The 22,838-nt window shown below is 43.1% G+C and overlaps 1 protein-coding gene across 1 annotated transcript; it reads right to left on the minus strand.

Annotated features, from left to right (window-relative positions):
* Positions 1 to 11,487: 11,487 nt before the first annotated feature.
* LOC135907440 (uncharacterized) lies at positions 11,488 to 22,751 on the minus strand. Its single transcript, XM_065439123.1, has 5 exons — positions 22,634 to 22,751; positions 22,072 to 22,203; positions 20,997 to 21,206; positions 20,041 to 20,268; positions 11,488 to 11,615 (listed from the first exon to the last, which is right to left on the minus strand). The coding sequence occupies exons 2-5, from the start codon at positions 22,195 to 22,197 to the stop codon at positions 11,547 to 11,549; spliced, it is 633 nt and encodes a 210-aa protein (XP_065295195.1). The 5' UTR covers positions 22,198 to 22,203; positions 22,634 to 22,751; the 3' UTR covers positions 11,488 to 11,546.
* Positions 22,752 to 22,838: the final 87 nt, after the last annotated feature.

Here is a 22,838-nt window from a genome sequence, read left to right on the forward strand (position 1 = left end):
AATGCTATAGAATTCCTGTGTGTTACCAGCTATATTCTTATTAATCAGGAATCCGACTCCTAGTTCTGGTGTCTCCGCTAAGCCCCGGTAGCACAGGACGTGCCCGCTTTTCAGCACTGTATATGCTTCCTTTGGCCTCCTAACTTCACTGAGCCCTATTATATCCCATTTACTGCCCTCTAATTCCTCCAATAGCACTGCTAGACTTGCCTCACTAGATAACGTCCTAGCGTTAAGCGTTGCCAGGTTCATATTCCAATGGCGGCCTGTCCGGAGCCAGAGATTCTTAGCACCCTCTGTTGCGTCGCAGGTCTGACCGCCACCGTGGTTAGTTGCTTCGCAGCTGCTGGGGACTGAGGGCCGGGGTTTGATTGTTGTGTTCATATAGGAGGTTGTGGCCAAGTACTGCACCAGGGTGGCCAATCCTGCTCTGGTGTATTCGACTGTACTATACCTATGTTTAAAGCATAAAGCACATGCCTTGTTTAGTCGTATCATGGGAAGCCAACAAAGACACCAAGGACAACAAAGGGGAAATTACTTGTACTTACTAATTGAATTAAATTCTTTAATTCAATTAGTAAGTACAAGTAATTTCCCCTTTGTTGTCCTTGGTGTCTTTGTTTGTTGGCTTCCCATGCTACAATCACTAATAATCGGGCCCCTCGGTTAACCCCCTTTCTTCACGTGCCTTGTTTAGGGCACATTAGATATCTGAACTCTTTCCTCATCCCTCTTTTACTCCCCCCTTCTGCTCCCCGGATAAGTGGAGCAGCCAAGTAGACAACGTATAGTTACCTTCCCAATTTCTTGATCTCGCTCTTTACGTCAGCTTAGATTGCAAGTTTTGAAAGCAGTGGGTACTATAGTACACGAGGCTGAAAGAGTAGTTTGCTTACTGTCCCTCAATTGCTTAGCTGCACGATATGCAAATTCAAGCAGCAAGACAGTTTGCAGAAATTTATAGCTCAGTCGCACTGCAAAGCTGCCCTTAAATCGAAAACTCTTGTCCACAGATCCATTTTTACATTTGTTTGTATAATTGAAAAGGGAATGCCAAAATTTGACCTTCATTACTTAGATTCTGCTTCTCAACTCTGATCAAAAGTTAATCACTGTTTGTTAAGTAGGATATGGGAAGGTTTCTTTTAGAGGGAAGTGGATTGCGTAGCCACATTGTTCTGGAGGATAGGTGTGAAAAACTTAGACCTTCAAGAAAGTCAAGTTTAAAAAAAGATATAATAAAGATGTAACAAAATGTGAATTTAGCCACATGAGCGTATAAAAAATTTTGCCCCTGACCTCCAAGCATTCTGAATCTTATCTATAAAGTAGTCTTCAAATAAGAGTTCTTGCTAGAAGTTTAGTGCTGCAGGGCAGCTTACTTATATACTGAGTTTTGCAACTCGTTCATTGTGCTTCGGCTACTTTTTGTTCTTGCTGCATGCTGTGTGGCCACAGAAGCAAAGGCATGGACCTTGATGGCTTTACCTCTCATCAGTAACAAACAAAAAGAGACCAAGTATGCAATCCCATATCCCACCTTGTGTGCCATGCAGTGCATAGTCTCATATACAGGCCATCTATGATTAGATGGCTGCTTGCAGATGGTTGACTTGAGGCACCATGCTACGTACATTACTCTTCTGCCCATGCTTTTCTTCTTTTCTTTCATTGAAAAGGAGTCCTAGTCGCCACACAATGATGATGACTGCTCCTTGCGATAATGAGGAAAAAATATTGAAAGAAATGGCACAATATCAGCAAATGAAGCATGAGTGTAATGAGAGTAAATGAGGTCCCAATGTAATCCAAGATCTACGGAAGCAGTCATGAAGAGAGCTGAAAATGAGAAGTTGTCAAAGATGTACAGCAACAGAGCTAAACAATTTCTTTTGAAAGGAACTGGCACGTGTTGAGATGTACCTGAGTATTAGCAACACGTCTCCAGTTCTTATAAGCACTATTCACCATGCAGGTCTTTCAGAAAATGTATTAGATGCATACTAAGCTGCCAATACAAATTAGCTAACTCTTCTGTTTACAAATTAATTGAGACACAAATTTTAGAGCAAGTTACAAAACACAATTCAAAGCACCGTCTAGCACATTTTTTTTTCATATTGCTACATTTATACATAAATTCATGGGGGAATACCAGCAACAAGAGCATTCTTGTTGCTGATATTCAAACAAGATCTGAACCTAAATCAGGTCTTCCAAAGCACACTGTAAGAAGTCTGTTTAAGCCTGATTATTTTAAACCGTACATATATGTTTTTTTATCTAAAAGCTTGTGAGATGGCATGGCTCTAAATGTGGTCACTCATGAAATATTTAGCTTTGATCTTTAGCAAGAAGTCAGCCTTATTGATTATTCTTTTTATTTTATTGTTCCTGTTTTCTTGGTTTGCAAATGTGGGACAATGGTCTACATATTCTACAAAGCTAAATTTTCTTTTTTTTTTTTTTCAATGACAACTAAATGAATCCTGAAGTCAACTGACTGGTTTTAGTGCAGTATTACCACGGGTGCTGTGGGAACCAGTTGGATGATAGGCTACAGGAACATGCAAACTCGCTAAAAGACACGGCATGTAGCCACTTGTTTAGCCACGTGCATGTGTGTAAATGCTTTCTAGACTTCGACAGTTGCATTATCTTGAGAAAAGATATTGGGAACGGGAACAAAGAAAATGTGAGATTCTTGAGGCATTTGCTATCCACAAGTTTGGCGGTATCTTCATCAGTGAACCTTCTGTATCTTTGCTCGGGAAAGGGCTGTCATATCTTGATTAGGAATTGTAAACGCATGCTTTCATGCACTTGGTGATGACAGCAAGCTATGAGTAGCTTTCACTTAAAGTGGAAAAGACACAAGAACACGTAAGAAAATGGCCAGACAGAACATTCTTTCTTGTCCAGTCGTTTCCTTGCCTGTTTTCATGTCTTTTGCACTGCAAGAAGTATGAACCAGCTAGCCCAGCAACAAGTAGTAGTAAGTCTTTCGCTATAATACAAATAAACATTAACCCTTTAAGGATGAGACATATAAATACCCAGAAAGAATGTTTATTTTCTATCTAAATGTGGAAAACATATCAACAATAAGCATAATCAACAAAAAGGAAATTTGCAGAAATCTTTTCATCAATGGGGGGAAAACCCCAGGCAGCAAACTGGAAGTGGGCTTCACTCCAAGCCACCTAAGGCTTCGTTTTCAATTTGTAAAGACAGCACTCATAATATGTGAGCCATAGGTGTACATTTCATTTGCTTTATGTCACATGTGTGACACCCCTGCAGCTGGATATCTTGTATCAGCCTGTCTCCTCTGACCTTGCTTTCAAAAGACAGTGAGTCGTGTGCCAAACTTCTTCCTTGTCTAGTCTTCCTGCGCTAAGCCAACAAATGAGGCTTACGGCAAGCTGAAGACATTTAGCTAGAAACTTCGTACTCAATACTGAAACTCCGCAATAAATTTTTTCTGGTAGTTGCCTGTAGGCAACACTCGTCAATAAAGGATTATGATTGCTATTCAGCGCCTGTCTTTCGTCTCCTCTTGTTGCATTCTAAAGCACTCAGTGTTGCTCAGCTGTACCATGGCTACAGTCTTCCAAGACATTATGCGGCCCAGCTGAGAGGACGTTGCACAGGCATGCGGCTTCTTTGCAATATAAGCCACACCTGCACTTAAATCCTCTCTCCACTTCATATGCCCTCCTGGATCTATAATATTGAAGTGTATCTGCAAAGTGTTACAGGCATTCAGGCATGATTGCAGCATACAAACTGCTTTTAAATTTTTTTTGGAGGAAGGGTACAATATAAAGTCATCAGCTATGCGTACAGAACTCTTGCTTTTTTTCCAGTGCGTACTTGAGTGAGTACTTGTTTATTTAGAGTTGACTAAAATAAACCTTGAGTGGAATGCAGAAGCTAGAATAATTGTGATTTTTGCCAAAGAATTATTTTGATTTTATTTTGGAAGACCTGGCATAGAATGCTTCTGCAAGCAGATTTTATTGTTTCATGACCAATGGATCTCTTAACGGCGACATCTTTGAGTCTGTAGTTCAATAGATTAAGTGCCTATTGAGGTTTGTGCAGTGATGTGTCCTTCATTCTGCCACCATTTCTGTACCCAACCCACCATCCACCTATGTTACGCCTTCTCCTACATCCCATGGCTTAAGCGGGAGGGGATGAAAGAAAGAAAGAATGGAATAATAAAAAAATTGGCGAATCCCACGCACTGTGGGAATTGATGTAAGCAAAGATTTGTACGCTGTTTGCTTTGATTGACGTGACAGAAGTGTTAAACTTTACTAAAGTGACTGTTTGGGCATGTTGGTTTCGCGCACAAGATGAGCACGAAGAAGAGGCTGAGACACACGAGCGCAGACTTACAACATTGTTTACAACAGTGCAGACTCACAAAAAATGTTGCAAGTCTGCGCTCGTGTGTCTCGGTCTCTTCTTCATCCTCGTCTTGTGCACGAAAAGCTGCATTTATGTTAAACTTTAATTGAATTATAGGGCTGCAGATAATTGAATTCACCTTATAATTGTATGTATACATTGTATACATACATTCGGCATCTGTACCATGTTTCACTGCATAGCAAAGATGCTCCTGTTCCACGCGACGCTTCTTTCGGGCCTGGGTATCCTCAACACTGAGTGCACACTTTGGTTCCATTTTGCTGGTGTGCGTTTACGTGCTCCTCTTGCATACATGGCCAGCACGCTGTTTAGATGCAGCTCCAAGCACTCTCTTCTGGCTACAGATGATTGTAATGTTTACACTGTCACAGCCCAGCACCTGCAGTTTTGTCGCATAGGAATGTGCAGCACATGCAATACGCACAAACTGTGAAACGCTGCCATGGTGACGCCAGCTGGAATGAGCGGAGGCGAGTGCCACCTGGTGGTGTTGCAAGACAACAGCAGCAATAGCAGCACCCGGAAAGCTGGGAGAAGAGGCAAAGAAAGCTTTGCTTTAATAATACTAATAAACAAGCTGAACCTCAGTGCCTTTCAAACATGCAGACTTTTTCGTGAGTGCACTACCATCATAGGAAAATGGTGCCATGTATCGTATCTGGCTAGACTTTGCCGACGTACTGGACTCTGTGGCCAGTTGCAGCAGTGCTTGCCTGTGTGTGATGTGTACCACATCTGCACAATGGAATCTTGGCATTTTTGCATGTGCAGTGGTGGTGTTGAGAGTATTAACAAAGCTCTATAGCACTGCCTCTGGCAAGATTTATTTTGAGGAAGGTGGCCCTAAGGGGGTACAAGGAAGCCAGGGCATCAAACCCCCAATATTTGCTTCTGCCTCCATCGCCCCCTTCCTACAACACTGATCGAGTGCCCTTCTGCACCCGCAATGAAAACTGAGAATTGTGCTCTGGCCATCTTCAACAGAATAATTGGTAACACCCTGTATCTTGCAAGTATGCTCATTTAATAAGTATCTGCTCTGCAGTGCAAATTTCCTCACAGAGGTGTACAGCAGTTGCGAAGTGTATTACATAAAACAAGTGGATTGCTCGAAAGCTACATTGTTGCATTATTCAGCGTGAGATGATTCTGTATGCATGCCTACATTTCGAGAGTTATTTCGGCCATGTGCTCTTATCAGGGTAATCCCCAGGATAATCTGTCATCAGTTATCTAATTTACGCAAGAACATGTTGGATTATTTTGTTCAGTGTACAAAAGACAGCAATGAAAAGTTATGTATGAGTAGGGTCCTATGTTTTTGGGTAAAACCTGACAATTCCCAGTTTTTGCACCCCAAACAAAATTTATGAAAATTGGGTTAAGCCAGATCTGTCCCAGAAGTTTTCCCTTTTGTAAAGGATAAAAAGAAATGCAGGTATTACAAAACCAATCAGCACTGCCAATATTTCCTGAGCAAGTGGCCAAGACATATCATTACACAACACAATACTAATATTATGAATTCGGTGTATGCCTTGTTTTTTGCTTAATACTAAAAGGAAAACCAGCATGTATAAAGATATAACATATTCAGCGCCTGTGGCTGCTGAGTGAATGAAAACACGATTCTGTTTGAGTACCCGTGTTTACATGGATACCAGAATATACATTGCATTGCATTTCTTACATGTCATAAATGTAAACTGCAGTAATGCACTAGCGAGTGAATTCGCGCAGCGCTGACGTTGAGAGGATCAATGTTTACCAAACTACGTCACATTCAAAGTGTAGGTGATTTGTTTAATTGGTCTTTCCATTAATTTTAGGGAAAGAGCATATACTGGGAACCAGTAAAACAGGACAACAGACAAGGACGAAAGGCCCAACAGGTTTAGGATGGGCAGAAAAATTCTACCAACGCATTTGATAATGTACGTCACCGAGGGCTTGTAAGATAAGGAAAAGCATCACACTTCCTGTGAAGCATGTGTGTGTGTCGCAATTCTTGGTTTTTTTTTTCATTTGCTTATAAAGTGCAGAGAACAAAGTGAAAAAAGGATCACCAAACGCATCTATATTTGTTGTTTCCGGTAATTTGATTTATTTTAGATGTGTTAATAATGCCCGACAAGGATTTATGGAGATCAGTTCGTCACATGATTTGCGAGCAGCTCTTTTTGCCTTTAGGCGTTCATGTGAGTGATTTCGTTTGTTTAAACAGAATGACTGTGTAAAAAAGGAGAGCATTGCATGTGTTAATAATTTTTCAATGTCATAATAAATATCCCGAACTTTGGGCTGCCAAACAATACCCCCGATTTCTCCTCAATTTTCATCTTTGAAAAGAACACGATTTTCACTCCGCGAATTTCAAGATATAAGAAACCAAATAATGAAGGACCCCCAAGTATAAGCTGCTGTGCTTGGCACCTCACATGCTCTCTAACCATTGCGCTGCAAAAACGTCAGGTTTAATTGTGGCTTCCATTTTTTCCATGAACCAAGAAGCAACCTGCAGTGCGGAAGGAGAAACACTGGTGCTTTTTTATGAGAGAAAAGAAGAAAACATGGCTAGCTATACTTGTGGTGGCTCAGCAGGTACATACGACGTTCTCCTGCTGATCCCGAAGTGGCATGTTGAATTCCCCGCCTCAGTAGCCATATGCCAATGGAGGCAAATGAAAAGACACTCCTGTACTATTACATAGGTGCACATGATCGGCAGATGGTAAATAGTAATTGAGAACCACCAAATGCTGAATCTCTCTTAGCCTCTGTGTTGCTCTGAGACAACGAAAATGTTCTATCAACCAAAGAATCCACCATAAAAATAAATACACTTTTCTTCAGAAATTATGTGCTCTGCTTGCTTCATGTATGCCTTAACATGATGCAAATGAAATGAAGCGTTAAAGCATGAAAAGAGAGGTTGGGGAGGTCCTGAAAAAGCTGCAAACATTGTGTGTCTCATGTGCACGCTCATGTCAGTTGCATCATGCTTTGTGATGGCTGCTGCTTGATGCATGCACTAAGCAACCAGATTATAGAAAAAAAAAAGTCTCAAATGACATTTGATTTTTATTACTGTACTGTTGGTTGGTCATTACAACTACCTCAAAAAAAGCAGACATCTTATGTTCTCTTTCAATATCAAGAGATTGGACTTGGAGCTAGACTTACTGATACAGCATGTTTCATGACTCCCCACGTGCGAGCTTGGTTATAGTGAATACCAAAGGTCATCATGGAGGGGAACCTCCCAATTTGCATCAAGCTAATGTTCACTAGTTTGACTTGCAATCAGTTGATTGTTGCAAATTGGGAGGTTCCCTTGGCAGTTGCGGGTCACACTCATCACAAATTGCCAGCTATTATAGCTCTTTGATATGCACATGCTGTCACACAGAAGCTTTGGGGTGCCTAAAGATTTAGAAGCTGTAGCGGAGCACTCAGAAAGGACAGCCCTTCCCTTCTCCCACTGCCCCCTCCCTTGGTGGCAGGAGAGGATGGCAGTCACTTTCCACGCCAGCGCTCTTCCTGCTGGAGACAACCCGCAGTGTTGTAGGCGTTAGCGAAAAAAAAGTAACATGTTATGTTCAAATAAAAAGCAATGCCTCACCACCCTAAGTTACTCGCAAATTAAAGTAAAAGTAATGGCCATTACTTTCTTGTTAGTCCATGTTCAGAAATTATAGACAGTGGATCCTAGCAGAAATTATTTACCAGAAAAATTGCAAGTGCTTATATGAAGGTGCTTCATAGTCAACCTCACTCGCTTGGGATTAACCAGAAATGGAGTTGCATGTATAATAAACAAAATTTAATTCGAAAGCAAAATTAATTAATGGCACCTAAATTATTAGACGAACAACTTTCTAGTAATTACTGTGCGCTGTTGAACTTGTGAAATAGTTTCATTTCATAGCCGGCATCGGACAGCTATAAACAGCTTTGTTAAATATGACTGCAGCGATGTGCAACAGGCACTCAACGATCCGGATCCACTGGATGGAATGCAGGCAGCAGACCTAACTAAAAAAAAGTACTAACTTTTTTTAGTTAGGTCTGCTGCCTGCATCATCAAAGGCATGCACTTTGTGGCACACACGTCAGCCAAGAGCATGGTTGCTGCAAGTGTCCATACTTTTTATTTGCAATGCCACTTTAGTTCAGATGTGCTATGCTTCTTTCGGGGGGGGGGGGGGAGGAAGTAATGGAATGAAAAACAACTAGTAAGATGGTGCTTCATTACCAAAAAATGTTAATGCAAGTATGTTACCCTTTACAGACAGAAAAAGTAACGAGTACATCACTAAGCTATCAAAACCAAGTAATGCATCAACGGTAAAGTCGTTACTTATAATACATTATTGCCAACACTGCACACACAATGAATCAGTTTGTATGTATAGCAACCCATACAGCCACTACAGTTCTGCTGTTTCACGGCTCCATTCCCTTCGAAATTACACAACGGAATAACAAATGCTACCCAAATATCCTCATTGCAACCAATATACACCTTCAAGCATATCATTCCTTTAAAAAGGCAGAGGTTTATAGAAGTATTTCGCTATTCCCTTACATGTACAATCGTCGTCTATGATTTTCATTTAAAGGGACATGCACCAAATTACAAACTTCAATTATTTCTAGATCGTGCAACCTTAGGGGGACAGCCAAGTTTTAGGCGACTGTGCAGGCCCAAAATAAGAATAGTGCAGTAGCTTTCCATAAGCTAAGGCTTGCTTTGGCAATAGAATTGAGTTATGAAATGACAGATGGCATTTTTCTCTATACCAAAAAGCTTGCCCAGATGCTGCTATGTCACGACTGTTAAGGCACACCTGCTTTGCCTTTGTAATATTTAAAAGGACACTAAAGGAAAATATTAAGTCCTGCTAGATTGACGAGTGTTCATCTAGAAGTTGTGTGTGCCAATATATCACTTTGCACTGTAGGCGAGTCACTCTGGGACTCTGCTTGGGTTCAGGGTTCTGGATAGTCACTTGAGCCTCATGGTTGCCACCTCAGTGGATGCAGAGAGAAAATGATGCAGGTGGCAGTGGCAGGATATAGCAGTCACTCGGCGAATCGGGTAGCAGTACACAACAGGTGGCATCACTCCAATTTACTATTTTCCCGCTTACAAATTTGTTACCACAATTTGTCATCTTTCAATCTGGCTCGACTTAATATTTTACTTTATGTCCCTTCAATATAGGTCTTTTTTTTTTTTTACAAACCTGATTTCGCGAATATCATACCGATGGAATTTTTGATATATGTGAAAGAAACAGAACCATAAGTGTGTAGACTTCTGTGAATTTGACTCTGGTTAATTCAATCTCAATCAAGAAACCTGGCTGGCACCCACGCATTTCTACAGGCCTGAACTTCTATTTCGATCCTCAAATTGGTCTTTGCCACATAATTCGAACTTGATCAGTCTGCATGCATGTGCCAGACTCCAATGACACCTTTCTTTTCCCCCAACGAAAAGTGGTCAACAAATTGCCTGTGCAATTTAATACGATACCAAAATCACATTTGCCTGTTTTACTGCGGCAAAGCCGACTTTAAAACGCAGTTGTCATTGTGCAACACATATTAAACCTTTGTCCATTTTTCTTGCTAAAAAATTGGGTGTTTTTCTATATTGTTTAGCTTTAATGTCATTTTTTATGTTAGTTTTCTACTGTGAACACATAGAAAACAGGTGCACGTTAGAATCAAGCAAATGAAGCAATGGTAAGCTTTGGCGCACTTTCAGAATCTTGTTAAATTCGACCTGCCGGATAATTAATTGATTCTGTCTGTCCTGCAAGGGTTCAATTAACCCTCTATAGGCTGGCATTATCGTTTGGTAACGTACTGCATTCTACCCAGCCTTCGAGACACACACGCAGGCAGTTTTACTAATGTGTACAGTGGCCGTTTGGTAATGCAGCCATTTTTCAATATTGCTAGTTCAGGGTTTCCCTTCCATGGGGCAGTGCCTGCAAATTTTCCATTAAGACAGTAGCACACGCTTTTTATGCCTGTCTTAGTTGCATGAACAGCAAAATTATGTACAAAAGGAGCAATAAAACACTGATCCATGGTCATCATTGGAAAGTCTTGGCACTTCTTATACACGTGGTGTATTCGAATTCATGACACATATAACATGGTGCAATAGTGTGTAAAATTCGGCTTTCTTTTGCCAGAGGTCAAATGTATTTGTTTCAAGCTGTCTCTTAGTTATATGCATTCTGTAAAGTTATACGTGAAGGCAGCAATAAGAAATACAAGCAAGAATGTTCACACTTGGCTTCTCAATCAGTGGAGTCCAATGCTTCTTTAATGCGTTGAGCATTCTCTGGGAACTTACCCCGATTTCGTGTGCCAATCCCAAAGATAGTGCAGTACAACAGAGCGTTTAACAAAGACCGGTACTAATTTAAATGCCACTTCTTCAAGGACCAATTCGATGCAGCCTACAAACTAAACGAATAATTCAACCATGCTACTCTACCTATAAAACTTGGATCATTTATTACACATAGTGCCAGAAATAAGAGCCCCCCAAAACATGCTAAACGCTTTGTTCGATAGCAGTATGGATTGGAGCTTCATCAATACAGTCGAATGCTGGAGTTTGCTACAAACAGCCACTAGCACGGATTCAGTGCATACTTGGTAACAGTGACAAGCATAAATTTGCACTACATTATGGCACAATGTTACCAAATGGTAACATACCAATTTCTCATTTAGTTCTGGAATAAACGAATTCGTTCTTGCACAATGGTTTGCAAGTGCTTTGGAGAAAGCGCAGTTAGCCATCAATTTTTTTCTATAATGCTCTGATATATGGTACAATAAAGGGTTAACAGATGTCGACTATAATGTAACCAGGCTTGAGCATAGCGCAAGAAAATGCACTAAGCTCAAGATAGCAAAGGCAGGGTGGCACATGAGACCACCAAACCACAGCTGCAACGTGTTTTGCCAGTTGCAAATGCATGGAGCACGTAGAAGTAGTGAGGCGAAAGATGAATGCCAGGCGCAGCAACTGCATTGTTTATTCCCCAAAGGATAATACCATGCTGCCTTTAACGGTTGGACTTGGCCACACGCTCGAGCTCGTCCTTCTTCTTGATCGCATAGCTGTTCGATGAACCCTGCAAAATAAATGTCAGGTGAGCAAGCACACATTTCCAGGCTCACAACAACTAGCTGCAAGTGTGAAAGGAATGAAAAATTTAGGCATCAGTATCCTTGCAGTGCAAACCACCTTGCCCATAGATGTGTTGCTGTCTTAGACAGCACCACAACCAAAAGAGTGCCTGAGCAAGCCATTGCCGACATATACTCAGGGTTTTGTTGGAGGCAGCCAGGCTACGGAACAGTACAATTTTTCACAGACCCTCTACAGCAACACAAAGGTGAACAAGCAGCACATAATGCAAACATGTCAAACATGAACATGACAACGCCACGTGCTATTGACATTTATCTTAAAGGGAACATGGAAGAGAAGTACAAATTCCCCGTATGTCAAATCTCATTTCCAGGATGCCAAAAAGCTTTATTGCAATAAGTGGAAGGGTTTGGTACGTCAGAAAATACAAAAATTAAAATATGAGTGGGAGCAATCCTATTGAAGTTCCCATACCAGCTTCTCATGATGTCAAGACTTAGATACCTAGCATTCCTTTCAGTTTAGGTAATTGTTCACCGATAAAGATTACAGTGATCTAAATAAACGAAGTACTCAGCTAAGAGTAACACATGCAATGGCATGAAAATCTAGGAATATTTTAGAACTTTTTCAGTGCTCAGGTTAGCCCAATACAAGAATATCCTTGAACTTTGTGATGTCACATGATTTACCCGGCACTGCTGTGAGGGTGCAGCATTCAAGAAAGGAAAGTTCGATTGTTTTTTTCTCTAGTACTGAACATGATTGTGGCAGAAGAATGAAAACGAGCTTCAACAAACTGCACTCCTTCAAACCGATTTGCGGTATCTCTTCATGCGTCCCTTTAATTGGCAACAAGCCAATACAACGTTTTTACCAAGTTGAACATCTTGACATCACAGAGGAATATCTCGTAACAAGTTTTCAAAAGCATCTATAATAAATAAAGATATGAAGAGCAAAAAACTCGCTTTTGCAATTTTCTTGCAATGAAATCACTACAGTCGCCGTCCGATTTTCCGAACTCCAAAAATTCGGACATGCCCGATTATTCGGTCAGCTTCGCGGCACTGCTATTCTCCCCATAGACCATAATATATAACAACTGCCGAAAATTCGGACACCTCGCAACCTCTCGTCTGATTTTTCGGACACTCCTTGGGCCAACTCGATTGAGGGCATCATGCACCGACTCTGACCGGCACTTAGTTCGACTTGCTGAACGCCGTTTTTGTTTTGAACGGAGCCTCCTTGCTGCCCCACAAAGTGGCGCTACTGGAAATCCCCGCTCATCGTCATCGTTTCTGCCTGGTTCGATAGAGTGGCCGTACAGCAGTTCCGGTTTCAGCTTAGTAAGCCATGTCAAGACAATCCAGTAGCCGATTTGTTTCTTTCGCGCACGACGCTGCAAGCAGGTCACGTTTTTCGTTTGCGCGACTGGTGTCGGCACGGTGGTGTTTGTGTGCTGTGTCGAGGTTTCGGTGATCCAACGCGGCGTACGGAAACAGCGCGTCAAGTGTCTAATGGAGCCGACAGTGCCCGCGCAGACTGCGCTGGGGAATGCCGGCAAGCGGGTGCCGGGAGGCCTAAGATTTGTCACCTTCCGATGTGCTCCCTACTGACACGGAAAATGTTCTGCCGAGACCTGCGCAGTGGTTGCATTGCGATTCCGGACACCGTCTCATTTGACAGTTTCACAGGTGCTGACACTGCTGTACTGACGTGCGCAGAACTCGACGACGGCAAGATCATTCGTCCGGTTCCTGCTGCATCGCCGGACGATGACTTCAAGTCGGAACATGACGCACCATGTGCTACGCTGCCGTCGCATGCGGAGCGTGCACAAGCAGTGACTGTGCTTTCAGCCGCTAATAGTGACCGTACGACCCTCTCGGAGATTCAGGCTTATCTGATTGCGCGTAAACGGAACAGCATGCAACGGCGCATTCACGATTTCTTCCAAGCCTACTGCCGAGCCCGAATAAGTGCGTGGAAATAAAGGATTTCCATTTTTTTGCTTAACCTGCTTTTTTGGACACCTGTTTATTCGGACATTTCTGCAGTCCCCGTGAGGTCCGAATAAACGGTCGGCAACTGTACACTCGAGCCTCGTTATAACAAAACGGGATATAATGAAATAACAGATGCAACAAAGTAAATAAAATTTCACTTGAAATCCCTCCCCATAGAGATCCTTGTATTTAAAACCTCATTTTAATGAAGTGAAATTGTCCTGCCAATGGATATAATCAATTAGATTCGTCTCTGAAACCAAAAACTACCCGACCGTTCTGTGCCGGTATATCACTTTCTACGGGGTTCAACTCTCCTTCGCCACGGCAGTTAATCAAGCTACACTGGCCACATTCACCACTGCGTGTAGCTGCACACCGGTGCATAAGCATCAGCTCACTATAGAGTCTGCACGCCAAACTTCACCCTAGACGCCAGCGCGGAACGATTTCACCTCCCACGGGTGTACGTTCATCCTCCAAGGTCGTGCCCACGCTTGGCTCAAGCCGCGGGCCAAACATCTCGTGTTTGTGATGGGGCCTCTTCAGATGACTGGAAATTATTCTGTTAACTGTCACAACAGCAATGTAAACATGAAAGGGTTGATGCTACCAGTGGAATTCTGTCAATTCACAAGAAAACGGTACGAAAAAAGCAGATGACAGACATGGATTACTGAGGCGCGCCGAACAAAGTAACAACAGGCAAATGAAGTGATCTCATTCATTGATCACTCATGAGTGTATGACGGTTGTTACATGTAATCTACATGAATTTCATGATTAGTGGGCATATCTTTTTATGCAGATTTTCTGTTAGACAAGCACTTGTCCTGTCAACTTTCTTGTGTTTCAGTTGTGTGTATGCTACCTCAGAATGGAAACAACTTCTATTGCATGTGCTAGCAGTGGCCGTAGTTCACGCGTGCCGAGAAATTGAACGTGTGCACGATGCATTGAACATGACTGGAGTTCATTCCTGCATTACCACTGCACCGATCGATCGAGCTACTGGACGATACACGCCCGCTTCTTGGTCGCACTGGCATTGCTGAAGCAGAAATGCAACTTCGATCTCTTGACCACTGTTGAAAAGTGGCCAAGCTATTTACGCTGTTGCCTCTATTCTATAATGTAGAGAACGTACTAGTTAAAGTTGTGTGCGCATGTCGTATTTGCACTATGCGGCGATATATTTTGTTTATTTCTGCAGTGTCAATGGAAGTCCGTTGTCGCCAACAGAGACAACACTAATTTGTAGAAAACATTTTGTGAGAAACTGCAAAAATAACTTTAGCTAACATGCATGGTATGTGCCAACGGTTTTTCAGGCGGCACATACTGTACAATGTCGTTTCCAATACCCTGCTCAGCGTCACTTACATGGCTAAGCAGACGCTGCCCTTTCGCCGCATTACAGCCATGAAAATAATCGTCTAGTGCACTGATCTTTAAGGGGGGACACGGGTCTTGAGGTGAAAAAACTGCGAAAATTGATTTTTTTGAAAATAACATTTTATATACCTACAGCTAATATTCCTTTAATTCACAAAAATTCACATATTGCGGAACAGTATTTTGCCCACAATATCAATTCATAACATCACTGTAAGGTGAATTCCGCGGAAAAACAACCTTTCTATTACGGCACGTAGCTCTTTTCCTACGCGTGCGATCGCAGCATCTTGGTCTCATTGGAAAGAGGAGCCTTTCTTCATCAATTTTACACCAAAAGTGACTCCGCCGGCTCACCGGTGACGTCAAAATCCAGGAGGCAAGAAAGTCCAAATGCGCAATCCAATTCGTCGACTAGTGCGCGTGACCAGAAACGCATGCTGTGGTTGGCTGCGCGAAGTTCCTGTCTGCTCCATTTTGCCGGTGACGTGATGGCACGTCTCGTAGGTTTGTGACAAATGCACATCGATGACCGATCCACTGGGGAAGTTCACCACGAGGCACAACTTCGGCAAAAAGAAGCAATCAGCTGACCACTTTCAAAGGCATTCCATTCCTTCGGAAAACATCAATAATCGTCCGCCGCCAACCGCAAGTGATGCCAAAGTAAGCCTAGCTAGCTCCCCAACGCACGAGTGTTCTGGACAGCAGCTGCGTTCGGCGTGCGAATTTGCTGCATAGATGGATGGGAGAAAAAACAAGTTCTTGCTTCAACGCCAGCAACAAAGTGGAAGTTGGATTTGCTCACTCACGCCGAAGGCGTTGCAGCCGCACCAGTCGACGCCGAGGCAGGCTTCGCTATTGTCAGGACTCCGTCAACGCACTGATGTCGTTCGTCAAGTGCAAGGTGTGCGGCGGTAGCGTCGCAGTAGGCAAAAATGAATGGGAACATGGCCTCGCCATAAAGAGCATTATTACGTGTGCGTGCTGCGGCGATATCGTGTTTCCGTGGAGCTTGACCCGCGTGAACAGCAAACTTGCCGTGTGCGCGATGCAAGCCACTGGGAATCGGCGAACGGCGCTAAACAATGCTTTCGCCACATTTGGGTGGCAGTGGTCAGAGCGACTAGATTCCTGGTGGCTGTTGGCCACTTTGACTGCAAAATATTGCAAAATTATTTCTGCACCTTTGACTAAAAATATGTATTTTCTTTTCTCGTTTTCTCAAAACCCTGATTTTTGACTACTAGCTGGTTTGCGGCAGCGATATCTCTGCCTTCAAGGCAGGTAGAGCCATAACTTTTGTTGTGGCTTTTAGCTGAGTGTGCAAAGCACACAGTGGTAGGAACAAATTTTGGAATTTAAGCTTTAAATTTTTTCAATTCTGCTGTAGATGAGACAGCAGGAAACTCACATTTGGAACAGTAAATATTGAGCTGCTATAGAGTTATGAATATTAGTTACAGTCGCCGACCGATTTTCCGGACTCCAAAAATTCGGACATGCCCGATTATTCAGTCAGCTTCACGGCACCGCCATTCTTCCCATAGACCATAATGTATAACAACTGCCGAAAGTTCGGACACTCCTTGAGCCAACTCGGTCAAGAGCACCTTGCACCGACTCTGACCGGTGCATGGTTCAACTTGTTGAACGCCATTTTTGTTTTGAACGCAACTTCTTTGCTGCCCCACGAAGTGGCGCTACTGGAAATCCCCGCTCATCATCATCGTTTCTGTCTGGTTCGATAGAGTGGCTCTGCAGTAGTTCCGGTTTCAGCTTAGTAAGCCATGTCAAGACAATCCAGCAGCCGATTTGTTTCTTAGCGCAAGACGCTGCGAGGGCCGCGTTTTTTCGTTTGTGCGACTGGTGTCAGCACGGTGGTGTTTGCTTTGTGTGCTGTGTCAAGGTTTCGGTGATCCAACGCGGCATACATAAACATCGCGTCAAGGGTCTAATGGCGCCGACAGTGCCCACGCATACTTCGCTGGGGAATGCCAGCAAGCGGGTGCCGGGAGGCCTAAGACTTGTGGCCTTCCTATGTGCTCCCTACTGACGCGGGAAATGTTCTGCCGAGACCTGCGCAGTGGTTGCATTGCGATTCCGGACAGCGTCTCATTTGACAGTTTCATAGGTACTGACACTGCTGTATTCATTCGTCAGGTTTCTGCTGCACCGCTGGACGATGACTCTGAGTCGGAAGAAGACGCACCATGTGCTATGCTGCCGTCGCATGCGGAGCGTGTACAAGCAGCGACTGTGCTTTCAGCCGCTAATAGTGACCGTACGACCCCCTCAGAGATTCAGGCTTATCTGATTGCGCGTAACGGAACAGCGTGCAACGGCACATTCACGATTTCTTCCAAGCCTACTGCCGAGCCCGAATAAGTGCGTGGAAATAAAGGATTTCATTTTTTTTTTTAATCTGCTTTTTCGAACACCTGTTTATTCGGACATTTTCGCAGTCCCCGTGAGGTCCGAATAAACGGTCGGCGACTGTGTATCAGAGAGGTATTCCTATCATTGTGTTCCTTATGTTTTCTAGTACTAGGCATGTGACAATATAAATTTTTGTAGCGCTGATATTTTTCTTTTGTTTCTGCAAATGATGAACAATGAATTTCATTTATCTGCAGAACTAAATGGCCTATTGGAAAAACAATTATGTATTTGACATCAGCACAGAAATCTTTATAATGTTGGAAAGTTTCATTAGTATTGATAAAAAAAATGAATATTATATCAATAGTAGTGTCTCCCCTGAAAAGGACTCTCGTTGCGTTGTTAGTGTGGAGAAAGCTAATGTCCTTTGCAGCTTTTCAAGCAGCTGCAAAGCGAAGGCAGTGAGGAAATCCCCATCCAGATTATTCCCCTAGAGCCTTCTGAGCCATTGGCTATGACAATTTCATGCATCCAGGAAAATAAAATGCTTTTTTTCACATGGTGGCTAGCTTTTTCCGCTTTTCTCAACATGCTTTTTTTTTGGTAATCAGCAATTTTCCGGGAGGCATAGTTACTTGCCTAATCATCCAATTTGAATAATTTTTGCTTCATCTGATAATTAGGCTTCCAGGGATGGCAGTAAGTCTATAATACCACATTTCTGCACCTTGAAACATTGACATTTTGAGGAAGGTAAAAATATATATATACATCGCGTGTCACAACTTTGGAACTTTGGATAGAACAGAGATAGAAACATGAGACAAAAGCTTACTGCACTCCTTGAACATTCAGGAATATTTTCGCATAACTTTTACATTTCTTACTGCAAAAAAATGTTCTGCCAGTCATCCTGAAACATGGGAACATAAAAAATTTTATAAAATATTTTTCTCGTTATGTAGTGAAAAACTACTTGCGTAACGATCGCACTTTATTTGTAAAAAAAAAATTGACGCAAATTCAGGGGTGCGATCACTCCGCGGGTTAAATTTCCCGCAAAATAAAAAAAAAAGGAATTTTTTTTCCATCTTGCATTTGCTGCAGGATGACAACAGGTCAACATGTGGTAGTGTAGTGCGGGACACCAAAATGTATGTATGTAGTGCGGGACACCAAAACAAAGATGGTGGCCGGCGGAGCAAGCCGAACGCGATTTTGATTCTTCTTGTGAGTACATTACGTGCACTGAAACAGTTTCTTCCGTATCAGTAATGAATAATATCGTTAATTTTGGCAAGTTTGTGGCAATAACCTACCCATGTCCACTTTAAGGGGACAAACAGATGGGCGCGCTTAGCTGCCAGTGACATAGGAACACATGGTGGACATGCTGCAGAAATTGCGGCATCTGTCTTCACTACTATCCTAATACGGCACGACTCCGCTAAGGGTGGGCGAATATTTAGCTGCGTTACAAGCGTATGCGTATGAATAGGGTACACTTCAAACGTATCAGTGTAAACGTGGCTGCTATTGTCGCCGCTCGTTGATTTGTTGCGGGCCCACGAGTGCAGACGAGAAGAATCGAAAGGCACCTTTTTTGTTGTTGATCACAGCCATTATAAAGTCTACAAATAATAAAGCCAAGGCAAGTTAGGCTGTAGCTTTTTTTTCTTTGTCGTGGAATAGTGGAAAGTGATGAAAGGAATGAAATGGGGCATCTGCTTAAGAATGTTTGGTGCTTGCAGACCGCTTGGTTTGTCTTGAGTTGTTCACGTAGCATTTGACAGACGGTAAGCACGATCATTATTAGCTAGACTTGGCACTCGACATATTGCTGCGGCAAGTTCGGGGTGCGATCATTACACGGGAAATAAAAAAATTGAATTTTGACGACAAAATTTAGGGGCGCGATCATTATGCGAGTAAATACGGTATTGCTGAATGGGTGAGTTGGTGCATCATATTCTTGTCTTGCTTTAACGGAACTGTTTGAATATGAAGAAAAAGGGCAGGTCGCATGTCTGTCCTTTTTCTTTTATACTGAAACTGAGTTGCGCTAAAGCAAGGACCAGAAAAGCCCGCAGATGAGCATGGGATTATTGTTCTGAAGTTGCGGCTTCCCCGTGCCACATAGCGCTAGCCATTTGCACAAATGATGATCGTCCTTTTACACTGTACTGGACGTGCATACTTATTAACATGTAAAAAGTTGGAGGTGGCTCAGGGCTTCTTAAAAAGCATGTGTGCTGGTGCTACATATCACTTTCGAGCGATTAAATGCTGCCATGATGATGCACTTACGAATACAGTCTTTACATCAACAAACACGTTCCTAACAGATGCCTTTGATACAAATGGGAGAGGAGCTCAAGTTCAGCAATGTGCATGCCATGGTCATACGCACGAGCGAATGTGAAGATAGCTCCCAGGGGAAGCAGGTACTTTGGGGAAAAAAGAAAGCAGCCGAGATTTCTCCCACTTCCTGTACAACACCTTCAAAAGCTTTGCCAACAGTATTTTAATGGCAATTAGAATCAAGAAATTCAGGCACCTAATGGCAATTCTACACCCATGCGGTATATGTATATAATTCAGTGTTAGGCGACTGACCTTGGCTGCATTGATGAGCTCATCAGCCAAGCATTCGGCAATGGTTTTGATGTTGCGGAAGGCACTTTCACGGGCGCCTGTGCACAGCAGCCAGATGGCCTGGTTCACCCGGCGCAGCGGCGACACATCCACGGCCTGACGACGTACTGTGCCAGCACGCCCAATGCGCGTAGAGTCTTCACGTGGTCCACTGTTGATGATAGCGTTCACCAGCACCTGCAAAGGGTTCTGTACCAACAAACACACAATCACCCATTACCCACTTGTCCACACGCTGTCATAAGGCCTCCCCCCCTACAGCTTGACACTTCACTCATTCAATCAGCATCACTCAATTCAATGAAGTGCCTTCTATTCCTCCATGTGCCACTTTGAGGACACATCAAACTTGCAAGCAACAAGCATAACCAACATCAGAGCAGTTTCATCATATCCTTATCCAGCATGAACTCTGATGCTACTCGCACAACACATTTTAATAAATATGTAGTGTAGTTATATTTAACCTGACTTGAATAGCCAAGAACACTACATGCAAAAACATGCACAAATGGATACACAGGTAGTTCACTTAACCATATTTATTAAGTCTAGCCCAAGTACAAGTGGCATCAATAATGCCTCTCTGCTGCGATTTCTAATGAGGCAGACGCAACTCAAAAGTGACGCATAGCAGAGAAGCTGCAGTGATGTGTTTTATTGAAAGGCAATAGGTCACGGATGGCTAAATTAGCAATGGAATTTTGTCGCTGAAAAGGAACAGGCAATCAGTGACAAGATTTCATTGTCAGCAAATAGAAAATTTGGCTCAATAGCTGCACATGCAGTTTGTCAACAGGACTCAAAGTTAGAGACAATATAACCCTTTCTGGTATCCCCATGCGCCTGTAAAGCCATTATTTGTTATAAATATGACATTTGGTTAGGAAGTGGCAATAGGGGAAGTGGTACCAGACCTCTCCAGTAAGAAGGTGTATGATCTCGAAAGAGTGCTTGACGATCTTCACTGCAAGCAGCTTCTTGCCATTGTTGCGGCCGTGCATCATCATGGAGTTGGTCAGACGCTCCACAATGGGGCACTGGGCCTTGCGGAACCTCTTGGATGCATAACGTCCGGAGGAGTGGGGCAAGTACTTGGCATGTTTCTCCTTCACTGCAATGTAATCCTGCACAAAAACAGCGCAAATTCACAAGCTGTCATTTATTTCATTTTACCAAGTGGAATGCAGAGAATATAAGCCCTACCAGGCCCCAACACCTAATTCAAAGGCTAACAGCTGAAAATAATTTTGCAGGCTCATCTTGAGCTAGTCAGCAACGCAGTGTACAACCAGCAGATGAAATGCAAACGACTGCAAGAATGACGGACATTTCTCATATTTATCCCTCTCGTCTTGTCCTGTTTCATTCAACAAGCTCTAGCTTGCTTAACATGTGCTGCTATGTCCACTCACTCACCAAAGACAGCGTGCAGAGAGTACAATTATGCCGACCAGCGCCACTTTTAATGTAGGACTCCAGTGTCAGCAGGCCTACGTTAACTAGTTACAAAGCACAAGTTGCATATTACAACTGCTTACGGTAGCTGGGGAGCGAGTGGGGTTAGTAGGGGGCGCAAGCACAGGGCACCGCATTGTCGGCAAAATGAAACTCACAAAATATGCTTGTTGCTTAGAGCTCACTCAGTATCAGCCGGGTTCACTCAAGACTCGCAGCCCTAGTAACCACTCGAGCTCGCAGGTCAGTGCGAACATGTTTGCTGCCCTATGCCGCATTCTAGCCAACATATAAAAACATCGGGATTTTCCATTAAGCATTTCAGGAATTTGAACAGAAATTCGCGAGCACGCCGGAAGCACACGTCAAACAGCGCTTAATAAAAGCATACACATTCTGTAGAAAATGTTGACTACAGCGGGTGATCACAACGCGAAACAGTTCGCCTTTGCACAAGGCCTCGTTAACAAAATACAGCACAACTTACGGCGTATGCACACAGTAGAAGATTTGAGCATACACAGAAGCACTTACAGTGAGGCCGATATCGCTGACTTGCACATCACTTGAGCTCCAACGTCCAAAAAGTTTTGTTTCCAGTTGCTCCGTAGGAACAACTGTTACCGTAGTAGGCGCAGGATCGTCCCAGCAGTCCGTCATTTTGAGCTGTAAAAGAAAGCTTAATGTAACCCAGACGCCGGGACGGACAACGTGGTCGCCCACATGCCAATCAATGGCAGGTGCCAGTCATCAAGCACAATTACCGCAAACTTAAAAAAGTAGCTACAGTTCTCTTGCTAAATAACCGCAACAATGCTAGGAGAAAATGCAACACCAGCAAGTACATGGAGCGAAGCGACGATCGTATGATCGAGTACTCGAATACAACCTGGCTGAACACGTTTACGAACAACACACTGTTAGGCTTAAGCAGCTCGGGAAACCGGTCGTGCACATTCAAAAACGCCAAAAACCCATAACGCCTCAACGTTCCAATGCTGAACAACTCATAACATATTCATAAAAGCCCACTTAATCCAATTTGCAATTAAATTTAGACAGAACTCTCTGTTAGTGCAAAAAATATATCACTCGCCTAGCACACGCTCCGCTCGTCGCAGCTAGTGGAGTAGGAAAAGGCTGCATCAGTGCGGATCTAGCATCAAGTCGAGAACTTCCGGTGAAAACATGCTCGCCCCCTGACGACGAAAAATGCTTTCACTTTTTTTTTCTCTGCGCGCGGCTAATGCGCGAATCTTCCTGTTTAAAATACTTTTCGTAGCCTGTGGACATTACATTTA

This window comes from Dermacentor albipictus, chromosome 1, assembly GCF_038994185.2.
Source record: "Dermacentor albipictus isolate Rhodes 1998 colony chromosome 1, USDA_Dalb.pri_finalv2, whole genome shotgun sequence".
Classification (NCBI taxonomy): Eukaryota; Metazoa; Arthropoda; class Arachnida; order Ixodida; family Ixodidae; genus Dermacentor; species Dermacentor albipictus.